The sequence below is a fragment of the Cyclopterus lumpus genome, chromosome 5, assembly GCF_009769545.1.
Source record: "Cyclopterus lumpus isolate fCycLum1 chromosome 5, fCycLum1.pri, whole genome shotgun sequence".
NCBI lineage: Eukaryota > Metazoa > Chordata > Actinopteri > Perciformes > Cyclopteridae > Cyclopterus > Cyclopterus lumpus.
The window spans coordinates 1,115,001-1,128,760 of NC_046970.1; the positions used below are offsets into that span (position 1 = coordinate 1,115,001).

The 13,760-nt window shown below is 44.7% G+C and overlaps 1 protein-coding gene across 4 annotated transcripts in view; it reads left to right on the top strand.

The window, feature by feature from the left end:
• Nucleotides 1-12,323, top strand: part of cpne5b (copine Vb) — a 70,851-nt gene extending 58,528 nt beyond the window's left edge. The window contains exons 13-20 of one of the 4 annotated variants that reach the window (XM_034532642.1): nt 286-347; nt 1,786-1,832; nt 2,304-2,485; nt 4,367-4,494; nt 6,039-6,141; nt 8,445-8,502; nt 8,878-8,951; nt 9,696-12,323. In XM_034532642.1, the coding sequence (XP_034388533.1) occupies nt 286-347; nt 1,786-1,832; nt 2,304-2,485; nt 4,367-4,494; nt 6,039-6,141; nt 8,445-8,502; nt 8,878-8,951; nt 9,696-9,884 (843 nt within the window). In that variant the 3' untranslated portion in view covers nt 9,885-12,323. Of the gene's footprint in view, nt 15-285; nt 348-1,785; nt 1,833-2,303; nt 2,486-4,366; nt 4,495-6,038; nt 6,142-8,444; nt 8,503-8,877; nt 8,952-9,695 lie in introns of those variants that run through there. The other 3 variants (XM_034532643.1, XM_034532645.1, XM_034532644.1) reach the window with 3 other exon arrangements.
• The last annotated feature ends 1,437 nt before the right edge of the window (nt 12,324-13,760 follow it).

Consider the following 13,760-nt stretch of genomic DNA (forward strand, 5'->3'; position numbering starts at 1 on the left):
TCTCTCGCTCCATGTCTGACCAGAGTTCTCCTTCTCTCTCGCTCCATGTCTAACCAGAGTTCTCCTTCTCTCTCGCTCCATGTCTGACCAGAGTTCTCCTTCTCTCTCGCTCCATGTCTAACCAGAGTTCTCCTTCTCTCTCGCTCCATGTCTGACCAGAGTTCTCCCTCTCTCTCGCTCCATGTCTAACCAGAGTTCTCCTTCTCTCTCGCTCCATGTCTGACCAGAGTTCTCCTTCTCTCTCGCTCCATGTCTAACCAGAGTTCTCCTTCTCTCTCGCTCCAGGTGACCCTGCTCTCCTTCTCAGTGGAGTCGGAGTTCACCTTCTTAGATTACATCAAAGGAGGGTGAGTTAGAGCGACGCTCTGCATTCATCTGTATTAGATATGTAATGTCAATGTTATAAAGCAGTGAAGTCCAGAAGTCCTGTCTGGTTTGGCCCGGTGGAGGTCCGGTTCTCTTTCCACATGAGGTCCCTATTAAAGACCGAAGACGAGTGTTGAGGATGGATTTGACCCAGCATGCATTGCCACTTGGGGGCAGCGAGCATGATGTAAACACAGCATTGACATATTAGAACTCGGTTCCCAACAGAACATAGTTGGTTCTTCAGCAGGTTGTCAGAACACATTGTGGGTCTAGAACCAATAACACCAGTCCAGAGAACCCTTTCATATATATATATATATATATATATATATATATATATATATGTGGTATATGGTATATATATATACAGCTAAGGCTGAACTGCAGGAGCAACCCTCCCTCCTCAGCTTAGTTCCAGAGAGTTGACATGTGACATGTGACATGTGACATGTGAGTGAGTCTCAGACTGGGGAGGTGTAAACACGTAAACATGTAAACACATAAACATGTAAACACGTAAACATGTAAACACGTTCTGTATATTTGGTCTTTCATCAGGATGCAAAGACAACCGCTGTCATCATAAACCATTGGGCTATAACTCAAAGGTGTATCTCCGAGCGTGCAGCACACGAGAGGGCGTGTTCTGATTGGACTAGAACGAGAGGCCGTCTCTCTGCGCTGACTCTGGATCAGTGCGTTCCTCTCAGGTTCAGAAGGCGGAGCAGGCTGAGAACTGGAAGGCAGAGACATTTAGTCAGGGAGGCACTTTTTAACCGGTTCCAGTCGAGTGTTGTGCTGACATTTATCACACACACACACACACACACACACACACACACACACACACACACACACTGTGGATTGGTGTTTGGGGACACTTTTACAAGAAATTGTGCAAACAATAATTTGAGAAGCTGAAACTGGAAACTATTTTTAAAAAAGACCGTCAATTCTGATGCGTTCTGATGACACTAATCCAGCTGCACAGCAAGTTAAGAACCAATTAGGTGTAATTAATGCTGAGGTCAGCAGGGTCGGGCTCTGGTCCCCACACACAAGGTCAAAGTGAGTCTTTAACAGGTTCATGGTATTATTATTCTTTGGCTTCCTCTCCTTCTCTCATTGTTGTTAATAAGCACGAAGAGGCAAGTGCTTCGTCAGCAGGAACAAAGACTATGATTATGATTTGATATGAATGCTCCAGGAGAGACGCCTTCTCATGGGAGGAGAGAAACAGGTCATAGGGGACTCTCATTCAAAGACTGAGACACTATTGTGTCTTCATGCAGAAAAACAATCAAAAGGCAATTAAATATTGATATGTGTGTAACAACGTGATGTTTCCACATTGCCTGCATGATGTTCATATGGCTTGGTGATTCTCCCGTGTCCTCCTCTGCATCCCTCTTGCAGGACACAGATCAATTTCACTGTGGCCATCGATTTCACAGCATCTAACGGTGAGTGATGCGCACGGCGAGGACCGATAGTAGAGCTCTTTGACTGCGGCGTGTCCGCCGTCGGCATCAAACAGCCGGTGCACATACTGAACACACAGTGACAGCCTTTCCTGTCAATGCCCTTAAATAAAGGTTGTAGCAGGTACAACCCACCACAGGTCTAATTACAGTACTTATGCTGTTAGTGATGCCTGAGCACACAACGCTCCAAAAGCTTTAGTTTAGTAGAGCGCTACGGTTATTGCTAAACTCAGCTCCCGTGCACTCAAAGCGTAGCAATCACATTCACAATGGCTTTCCTCCCACTGCTTGTTGGGGGCTGGACGTCATTGTTTCTGAATTTAAAGCTATGATTCATCTCTAAACCGTACATGTGAATTGAGATCCGTGGCTGTAAACAAACAGTTTTTATTGTAATACCATTTCTGTCCCTGATTACCCGCAATGACCTCGAGGTTGATTGGTCGACAGGCAACCCGTCCCAGTCCACGTCGCTGCACTACATGAACCCCTACCAGCTGAACGCCTACGCCATGGCCCTGAAGGCCGTCGGGGAGATCATCCAGGACTACGACAGTGACAAGATGTTCCCCGCTTTGGGCTTCGGAGCCAAACTGCCCCCCGAAGGGCGCGTTTCACACGAGTTCCCTCTGGTGAAGTTGCCCTCTCCTGCTCTCTGCTTCATCATGCTCATCATAACCCTAACCCATGATCATCATGCTCATCATAACCCTAACCCATGATCATCATGTTCATCATAACCCTAACCCATGATCATCATGCTCATCATAACCCTAACCCATGATCATCATGCTCATCATAACCCTAACCCATGATCATCATGTTCATCATAACCCTAACCCATGATCATCATAACCCTAACCCATGATCATCATGTTTATCATAACCCTAACCCATGATCATCATAACCCTAACCCATGATCATCATATTCATCATAACCCTAACCCTAACCCATGATCATCATGTTCATCATAAGCCTAACCCATGATCATCATAACCCTAACCCATGATCATCATGTTCATCATAACCCTAACCCATGATCATCATGTTCATCATAACCCTAACCCATGATCATCATGTTCATCATAACCCTAACCCATGATCATCATGCTCATCATAACCCTAACCCATGATCATCATGTTCATCATAACCCTAACCCATGATCATCATGTTCATCATAACCCTAACCCATGATCATCATAACCCTAACCCATGATCATCATGTTTATCATAACCCTAACCCATGATCATCATAACCCTAACCCATGATCATCATATTCATCATAACCCTAACCCTAACCCATGATCATCATATTCATCATAACCCTAACCCTAACCCATGATCATCATGCTCATCATAACCCTAACCCATGATCATCATGTTCATCATAACCCTAACCCATGATCATCATGTTCATCATAACCCTAACCCTAACCCATGATCATCATATTCATCATAACCCTAACCCTAACCCATGATCATCATGCTCATCATAACCCTAACCCATGATCATCATGTTCATCATAACCCTAACCCATGATCATCATGTTCATCATAACCCTAACCCATGATCATCATGTTCATCATAACCCTAACCCATGATCATCATGTTCATCATAACCCTAACCCTAACCCATGATCATCATGTTCATCATAACCCTAACCCATGATCATCATGCTCATCATAACCCTAACCCATGATCATCATGTTCATCATAACCCTAACCCATGATCATCATAACCCTAACCCATGATCATCATGTTTATCATAACCCTAACCCATGATCATCATAACCCTAACCCATGATCATCATATTCATCATAACCCTAACCCATGATCATCATGTTCATCATAACCCTAACCCATGATCATCATGCTCATCATAACCCTAACCCATGATCATCATGTTCATCATAACCCTAACCCATGATCATCATGTTCATCATAACCCTAACCCATGATCATCATAACCCTAACCCATGATCATCATGTTCATCATAACCCTAACCCATGATCATCATGTTCATCATAACCCGAACCCATGATCATCATGCTCATCATAACCCTAACCCATGATCATCATGCTCATCATAACCCTAACCCATGATCATCATGCTCATCATAACCCTAACCCATGATCATCATGTTCACCATAACCCTAACCCATGCTCATCATGTTCATCATAACCCTAACCCATGATCATCATGTTCACCATAACCCTAACCCATGCTCATCATGTTCATCATAACCCTAACCCATGATCATCATGTTCACCATAACCCTAACCCATGATCATCATGCTCATCACTCCAAAGGATCTCTATCAAGTCCATTTCTTGTTTTCTTATTTCTATTGTCCAACGGATTTATTGTGTTTACTCTAGTTTATTGATTTACAGCATGAGAACCAAGTCAATGAGATGTAATGTGTACTTTGATACAGATCGTTTCTTTGTTTGATAAATGCATGAATCCATGAAATTGATTTTCACAGTTTCTCTCCTCAGAATGGAAACCTGGAGAATCCGTACTGTAACGGCATTGAAGGCATCTTAGAGGCGTACCACCAGAGTCTGAAGACCGTGCAGCTGTACGGGCCCACCAACTTCGCTCCTGTGGTGAACCATGTGGCCAGGTGAGAAAGCCTAACCCTAACCCTGGTGAGAGAGCACTGCCTAACCCTAACCCTGGTGAGAGAGCACTGCCTAACCCTAACCCTGGTGAGAGAGCACTGACTAACCCTAACCCTGGTGAGAGAGCACTGACTAACCCTAACCCTGGTGAGAGAGCACTGACTAACCCTAACCCTGGTGAGAGAGCACTGCCTAACCCTAACCCTGGTGAGAGAGCACTGACTAACCCTAACCCTGGTGAGAGAGCACTGACTAACCCTAACCCAGGTGACAGAACACTGACTAACCCTAACCCTGGTGAGAGAGCACTGACTAACCCTAACCCAGGTGACAGAACACTGACTAACCCTAACCCTGGTGAGAGAGCACTGACTAACCCTAACCCAGGTGAGAGAGCACTGCCTAACCCTAACCCTGGTGAGAGAGCACTGCCTAACCCTAACTCTGGTGAGAGAGCACTGACTAACCCTAACCCTGGTGAGAGAGCACTGCCTAACCCTAACTCTGGTGAGAGAGCACTGACTAACCCTAACCCAGGTGACAGAACACTGACTAACCCTAACCCTGGTGAGAGAGCACTGACTAACCCTAACCCTGGTGAGAGAGCACTGACTAACCCTAACCCTGGTGAGAGAGCACTGACTAACCCTAACCCTGGTGAGAGAGCACTGACTAACCCTAACTCTGGTGAGAGAGCACTGCCTAACCCTAACTCTGGTGAGAGAGCACTGACTAACCCTAACCCAGGTGACAGAACACTGACTAACCCTAACCCTGGTGAGAGAGCACTGACTAACCCTAACCCTGGTGAGAGAGCACTGACTAACCCTAACCCTGGTGAGAGAGCACTGACTAACCCTAACCCAGGTGACAGAACACTGACTAACCCTAACCCTGGTGAGAGAGCACTGACTAACCCTAACCCTGGTGAGAGAGCACTGACTAACCCTAACCCTGGTGAGAGAGCACTGACTAACCCTAACCCTGGTGAGAGAGCACTGCCTAACCCTAACCCTGGTGAGAGAGCACTGACTATTATATTACATTACATTACATTATATTACATTATATTATACTACATTACATTACATTACATTACATTATATTACATTACATTATATTACATTATATTACATTACATTATATTACATTACATTACATTATATTACATTATATTATATTACATTACATTATATTACATTATATTATATTACATTATATTACATTACATTATATTACATTATATTATACTACATTACATTACATTATATTACATTACATTACATTACATTACATTATAGTATATTACATTACATTATATTACATTATATTATACTACATTACATTACATTATATTACATTACATTACATTATAGTATATTACATTACATTACATTACATTACATTACATTGTATTACATTACATTACATTACATTGTATTACATTACATTACATTACATTACATTACATGCTGTGTGTGTGTGTGTGTGTGTGTGTGTGTGTGTGTGTGTGTGTGTGTGTGTGTGTGTGTGTGTGTGTGTGCAGGTATGCAGCTGCCGTGCAGGACGGCTCTCAGTATTTTGTGCTCCTCATCATCACGGACGGCGTCATTTCCGACATGGCCCAGACCAAAGAGGCCATCGTAAACGTAAGGATGGCAGAGGAGCTTTACTGCACTATATGTGCATCTCTATTTATATATATATATATATATATATATATATATATATATATATATATATATACATATATGTATATATGTATATATATATAATTATATGTATGTATATATATATATATATATATATATATATATATATATATATATATATACCTCCTGTGAATAAAATCACACCAATGCTTTATTCCTGTGAGCTTTCCCCAAAACTTGCCTTGGATCTTTTTTTACGGGCCAGCTTTAAATAGTCGTCGTGTGGCTTCCTCTCCTTCCTTCCTCCTCTTCCTCCTCTTCCTCTTCGTCTTCATCGGCCCACCGCAGGCACAGAACACCCAGCAGACTGGATTTAAAGGGAATTTGCGACTGTTAGTCAAAACATTAGAACAGCCACACCTTCCTTTTAAGATCTTGCCTGCTGCTCTATCTCCTGTCTGCTGACGCTTCCCCTCCAACTCTCCGGAGGACTCCCTGCGGAGCGTATATATATATAGATATATATATATCTATATATATATAAAAGCCTTTCCTCATACGTATTCATGCTGGAAGGTTCCGTCAAGGCGATGTGCATGAATATTGACATGTGGAGGGTTATATTTGTGCATTTCAGTCATCGTGTGCAGTGGACAGTGTGGACACCATTTCTTCAGTAATGACCCAAAAGTATTCTCATCAGAAGTGGAGCTGTCAATCACTCTGCCGAGCCCTCGCTCCCCAACAGAGTCTCTGTTGTCTCTTTCCCGTTTGAAGCTCCACAGATCTGAACTCTTCATCTGCTCAGCTGACGCAGTCGAGAACAACAACGCTTCATACTTCACCTTCACAACCATGTTACTCCATTAGAGCGGCACCATATGGATTTGTTGTTTTTATCATAAAGTGCCCGATAAACACAAAAGACACTCAGGGATTTTCTGACTGGTGAAAGAGTATTATTATAATAATTCCCCCATTCACTTTAAACTGGATGCCAGACTTATTAGACGTGTTAGAAGCAACGATAACTGAGACCTGAATATAATACTAGTTCACACGGCGTATGGCTGTGTGAACTATTCGGTGGTAATAGTTCACATATCCAATGCTCCTTGACATGATTCAACATTTTAACTTTCCTCAAGCATTTTGTACAATAACTACTTATTACGACCAGATTGGTGACAACATGTTGCTCTCGAACAGCAACGCAAGCAGCATATTTATTTACAGATTTATTTACCACCCATGCAAATCAGTCGTGCTCAGTGGCCACGTTGCTGTTGCTTTGTCATCAAGCTTCTTTATTCTCACACATATGTGTGTACGCATACATGCAGTTTTATAGTGCTAACTGTTCATGTATCCGGTGCGTCACTCCGGTGGGTCACTCCAGTGGGTCACTCCGGTGGGTCACTCCGGTACGTCACTCCGGTGCGTCACTCCGGTGCGTCACTCTGGTGCGTCACTCCGGTGGGTCACTCCGGTGGGTCACTCCGGTACGTCACTCCGGTGCGTCACTCCGGTGGGTCACTCCGGTGGGTCACTCCGGTGGGTCACTCCGGTACGTCACTCCGGTGCGTCACTCCGGTGGGTCACTCCGGTACGTCACTCCGGTACGTCACTCCGGTGCGTCACTCCGGTGCGTCACTCCGGTGCGTCACTCCGATGGGTCACTCCGGTGCGTCACTCCGGTACGTCACTCCGGTGCGTCACTCCGGTGCGTCACTCCGGTGGGTCACTCCGGTGCGTCACTCCGGTGCGTCACTCCGGTGCGTCACTCTGGTGCGTCACTCCGGTGGGTCACTCCGGTGGGTCACTCCGGTACGTCACTCCGGTGCGTCACTCCGGTGGGTCACTCCGGTGGGTCACTCCGGTGGGTCACTCCGGTACGTCACTCCGGTGCGTCACTCCGGTGCGTCACTCCGGTGGGTCACTCCGGTGGGTCACTCCGGTGCGTCACTCCGGTGGGTCACTCCGGTGGGTCACTCCGGTACGTCACTCCGGTGCGTCACTCCGGTGCGTCACTCCGGTGCGTCACTCCGGTGGGTCACTCCGGTGCGTCACTCCGGTGGGTCACTCCGGTGGGTCACTCCGGTACGTCACTCCGGTGCGTCACTCCGGTGCGTCACTCCGGTGTGTCACTCCGGTGGGTCACTCCGGTGGGTCACTCCATGTCGTGAGCCCTGCAGGTGCTCTGGACACGCCCCTCCTCCTTTTCTAATGACAGAAATGTGGACATTTTGTTTGTAAAGAAAAGATAATGTTGATCCACTTGTTTTGGGGTTTCTCTGCAGGGGGCCAAGCTCCCCATGTCCATCATCATCGTGGGAGTGGGCCAGGCTGAGTTTGATGGTATGGGGACTTTAATCTGCTGCATGAGCGTAAATATTAAATAATGAAATGTCATAGCAAAGAAAACATCTTCCAATCCATCAGTCGTGATACATTCTGATATTGTTACCGACAATAATTAACATTTTAATTCATACAACTAACAGTCTATTACAGGTACAGCAGCCAGCATGGGGGGGGGGGGTGTTACAATGTTTCGTACAGATGATTCATAATTGCACAGAGACAATCATAAAGGACGTATTAGTTGATTAGACACATTAAAGCAGTGCAGCTCAAGACCCTTTCTCCTTAAAAAGATGTGGTATTAATATGACGTGTGTGTGTGTGCGTGTGTGTGCGTGTGTGTGCGTGTGTGTGTGTGTGTGTGTGCAGCCATGGTGGAGCTGGATGGCGATGACATCAGGATCTCATCGCGAGGGAAACTGGCAGAGAGAGACATTGTTCAGGTGAGAGACAAAGGAAGCAGATCACGGGTCATATTGTTGTCCCGGTCGTGCTTGAACATTAAAATGCTGCCGCTGCTTCTCTAATAGACGGGGACATCTGTGCGCTTCCTGTGGATTCCCATGGCAACAAGTGATATATTATAGGATGGTTCTCCTATTCACAGAACTACAGAGGGAAGTGACTGAATAGTTTTCACGAAAAGGACAAAAGAAATGTGATCACAAAGATATCTTTTCTGTTTGAGGGGATCCGTAACACGAGGCTCTGAAGTCTCCTTTTTCAGGACGAAACCAGCTTCCAAAACATATTTGTGTACATTGTCAAAGAGTATTTAAAGCTTTTCATAAATCACGACAACGGTACTCCAGAATGAAGGAGGAAACCATGTGTTTAGTATATAAGGAATACTGCACCACCAACATAATAATCATTATTATGAATAATATCAACATACTCTCCAAGTGTTACCATGAATTTGTGAAGAAAAGTCGCTAAAACCCAACTATTATATATATATATATACATATATATATATATAAACGCACTTCTGCATAAACAGCACTTGCCCAGACTGTTTCTGCAGAACAATAATTCTAATAATACGGATAGTAGATGCAAGGCTTCTTCCTCATGTAATAATAATATTAATAATAATAATATCAGGTAGGCCCCACAGTGTGACTGACACACTGATTCGTGGATATGATCCCATTGAAGCTCCTCCCTCTGCTCCTCGTCCTCAGTTTGTTCCCTTCAGAGACTACATGGACCGGACCGGAAACCACGTGTTGAGCATGGCCCGGCTCGCTAAAGACGTGCTGGCGGAGATCCCAGACCAGTTCATCTCCTACATGAAGAGCCGGGGGATCAAGCCCAACCCGGCGCCGCCGCCTTACACTCCGCCCGGACACACACACCACACACAGATCTGAAGGCCTCTGGCTCCTCCCTGAAGACGGGCAGCATGCAGAGAAGCTCTCCACCTCCTGCTTTGGGCCAACAGGAAGTGGTGTTGAGTTCAGTGCCGTATCCTCCCAGTAACTATTGGGTTTCTTTCTCTGTGATATATGTATGTGGATGAGAGGCTCAAACTGAGGTCCGCTTCACGTCTCTGGACAGCGGGCGGATGCCCAAAGGTCCCGTTGTGGTTTGAAGTGTTGGTGTTGTTTCAGGACGTGTGCTCTCTGGGCGGAGCCTTGCTCCTCAGTGTTGGTGTGGCCCAATGCGCCGGTTCCACTTTTTGTATTTGGGATTATCTCCGTATCGAATGCATCGGTTATGATGGAGGAAACATTGCAGGTGTGAGGTTTACAACATGAATCTGGGTTGTCACACCTTGAGGCGTCCCCTCTTCTTTATTCGGTAAATGTTTATAAGAGCATGTTGTATGAGAAGTGAATCCCCATATCCCAGTATATTTATTCTCCAGTGTTATTTAGAGTGGCATGGGCATTTATAGATCTGTTTTGAAGTGGTCAGCAATTTTTTTCAAGTTATTGCATATAAAAAAGACAAAAAAAACTGTATTATGATGATGCTCCCAGGTTTAATAATATTTCATCATTTTGAGTCCCCCATTTATTCATGCCCGTCAAATATTGTTGTTCAACATACAATAATGGAAATATGACTCAGGCTTGTTAAAGGATCTCATCCAGTCCGAATAAACTAACATTCACAAGAAGGATGTTGCACAACAGGAACATTAACCAATAATCATAACCTCTTTTGATAATCCATAAGTTAGCATCCACTAAAGCACAATCCACACCGACAGTGAGGGTCTTAAGGCGATGAGCGTGACCTGATCGTGTAGAGAGGCGTTTCGTACCTTTCTCATGTGCACATGTCACATCTTAATGATGTAAAAGTGTGTTTGTGTTTAACTGACACACAACACGGGGCAGAGGCAGCAGGAGCACGGCTACGTTCATTGGTTGAGGGTGCACATGTGATTCCATGTGGACCCCCGGGGCACAGACGTCCCACTAAGTCAGTGGCATGGAGCCAGTGTTCCTGCTGGAGACTTAGGTTCCTACAGCCCAGCCCTGGGGAGACAAGCGCCCCCAGAGCTTCAGGATTCATAAGTTCATTCCATGCAGCACTTGAGTCACCTGAGGACCCCACGGGGGGCCGAGGGATCCTCTCGTGCTGATCTGAGCTCAGCTTTCTGTAGCGTACCTTCTGTGAAACCCAAACTAACTGGCTTTCAAGTGCATAGCCAGAGTCCAGATTCAGTAAGGAAGCTTGTCGTGTGTGATGCGTCCACAATGATGACAACCTTAAAATCACAGAGACCAGACTGTAGAAACACAGAGGTGGTCCGTGAGCAGGAAGCAAGCGGGTTCAGATGGACAACAATAACAGAATACAATACAACACTCACATCTCCCATCATGCCTGACATCTGACAAATCTCACCATATTCACAGTGTTTCTGTCCAGTTTATTATTGTTTATTTATCATAGTTTTAGTCATTAGCCTTTTCAGTTTAGGTGTTGTACTTAAAAGAAGAACAGGACTCCAAGAGGAAAGCTCAATTTGAAGGCAGCCATACAATATTGCATAAAAAGGGTATTTCTATCATGTACTTTATGGCATTTGTAACCACCTGGCTGGACACTGACACCTACTGCATGTCTGTCACAGTGAGCCTCCTCACAGCTGCTCCACGGCTGGATGCTGGTCATCACATGAACTTAAACTGCTTCCTGGTACTCGTTCCATCCGTGGCATTGCTCCTCCTCTAGTACTATTCCAGTCTACCTGGTCTCGTTTCCTATTCTCACCTCCTCGTTGCTGCAGACAGGAAACCAACAACGCTAGCTTGACAGACTCAAAGGGAATTAATCTGAGTTCAAAGGTTCTATTTAAATGTCTAATGTAGCAAACTCAAGGCCTTAATCCCCTGAAAGGCAGTCACTGCATCTCATTTAGTCCTGAAGAAGAAGGAGGAGAGGAGGAACAAACTAATATTTGCTCGTCAATCTTTGTTCCTTTCTCAGTAAACAATGAAATAAAAGTTGACTTGTTGTGACTTGTGTTAGATTGAAATGAGCGGCTGGTTTGCAGAGATCCCAACAGCACTTTATCCTCACGAAGAGTGCTCATTATATATGTTTGATATATTTTTGGGAATATTACTGTACTGAAGATATTTATTTATCTATTTTTGGAGTTTGTATGACAAGCCATCACTCCGGTCCACGATGTTATTCCTCCTGATGTATTAGTGTGATGGTTTCCTGCATGTTTTATTGGGGTGCATCAAAGGAGCCCTAACCCTAACCCAACCCTAACCTCAACCCTAATCCCAACCTCAACCCTAACCCTAACCCTAATCCTAACCCCAACCCTAATCCTAACCGTAACCCAACCCTAACCCCAACCCTAACCATCCTAACCCAACCCTATCCCTAATCCCAACCCTAACCCTCCTAATCCTAACCCCAACCCTAATCCCAACCCTAACCCCAACCCTAACCCCAACCCTAATCCCAACCCTAACCCCAACCCTAACCATCCTAACCCTAATCCTAATCCTAACCCCAACCCTAATCCTAACCCAACCCTATCCCTAATCCCAACCCTAACCCTCCTAATCCTAACCCCAACCCAAATCCCAACCCTAACCCTAACCATCCTAACCCTAATCCTAATCCTAACCCCAACCCTAATCCCAACCCCAATCCTAACCCCAACCCTAACCTTCCTAACCCTAATCCTAACCCCAACCCTAATCCTAACCCTAATCCAACCCTAATCCTAACCCTAATCCAACCCTAATCCTAACCCTAACCCTAATCCTAACCCTAACCCTAATCCTAATCCTAACCCTAACCCTAATCCTAATCCTAACCCAACCCTAATCCTAACCCTAACCCTAACCCTAATCCTAATCCTAACCCTAACCCTAACCCTAATCCTAACCCTAACCCTAATCCTAACCCTAACCCAACCCTAATCCTAACCCTAACCCTAATCCTAATCCTAACCCTAACCCAACCCTAATCCTAACCCTAACCCAACCCTAATCCTAACCCTAACCCTAACCCTAACCCTAATCCTAACCCAACCCTAACCCTAATCCTAACCCAACCCTAATCCTAATCCTAACCCTAACCCAACCCTAATCCTAATCCTAACCCTAACCCAACCCTAATCCTAATCCTAACCCTAACCCAACCCTAATCCTAACCCTAACCCAACCCTAATCCTAACCCTAACCCTAACCCTAATCCTAACCCTAATCCTAACCCTAACCCTAACCCAACCCAGCAAGTGCATGCAGCACCAGACAGGAAGCTGCTCTGCTGTTCCTCTCTCTGGTTCCTGAATCTCGACACGTTCCTGTCTCACCAGTTCACAGCTGTAGCTGAATTAGCGTATTACAGTCAAAACTTTTTTATATTACTTTAGTCGAATCCCACAATCTCGAGTTTTCTGATTTGCATGATTCTCTACTTTTCTTTATTGTACATGATTATTGTCATATGATGGGTTGTGAAATGCTTTGTATTGGACTGCCTTAACTCAAATCAATTAAAAAATGAATACTTTTATAAAAGTTATTGGAGCGTTATACTTTGATTTCAGTGGTCAGTGTTGTCATTTATATTTAAAAGAAAATAAATGAAGGCTGCTTGAGGGAAAGTGCTCCTAAACATAAGTCATAAGAGGCTGTACATATTACATACCACATGCTGTCTGCAGCAATGTGACAGGCATGTGGTCGGTTCCATCATTTATTTAATTAATATGATATTATCAGTTCATTTAAATTTCCACAAAACCATATAGAAGAGGG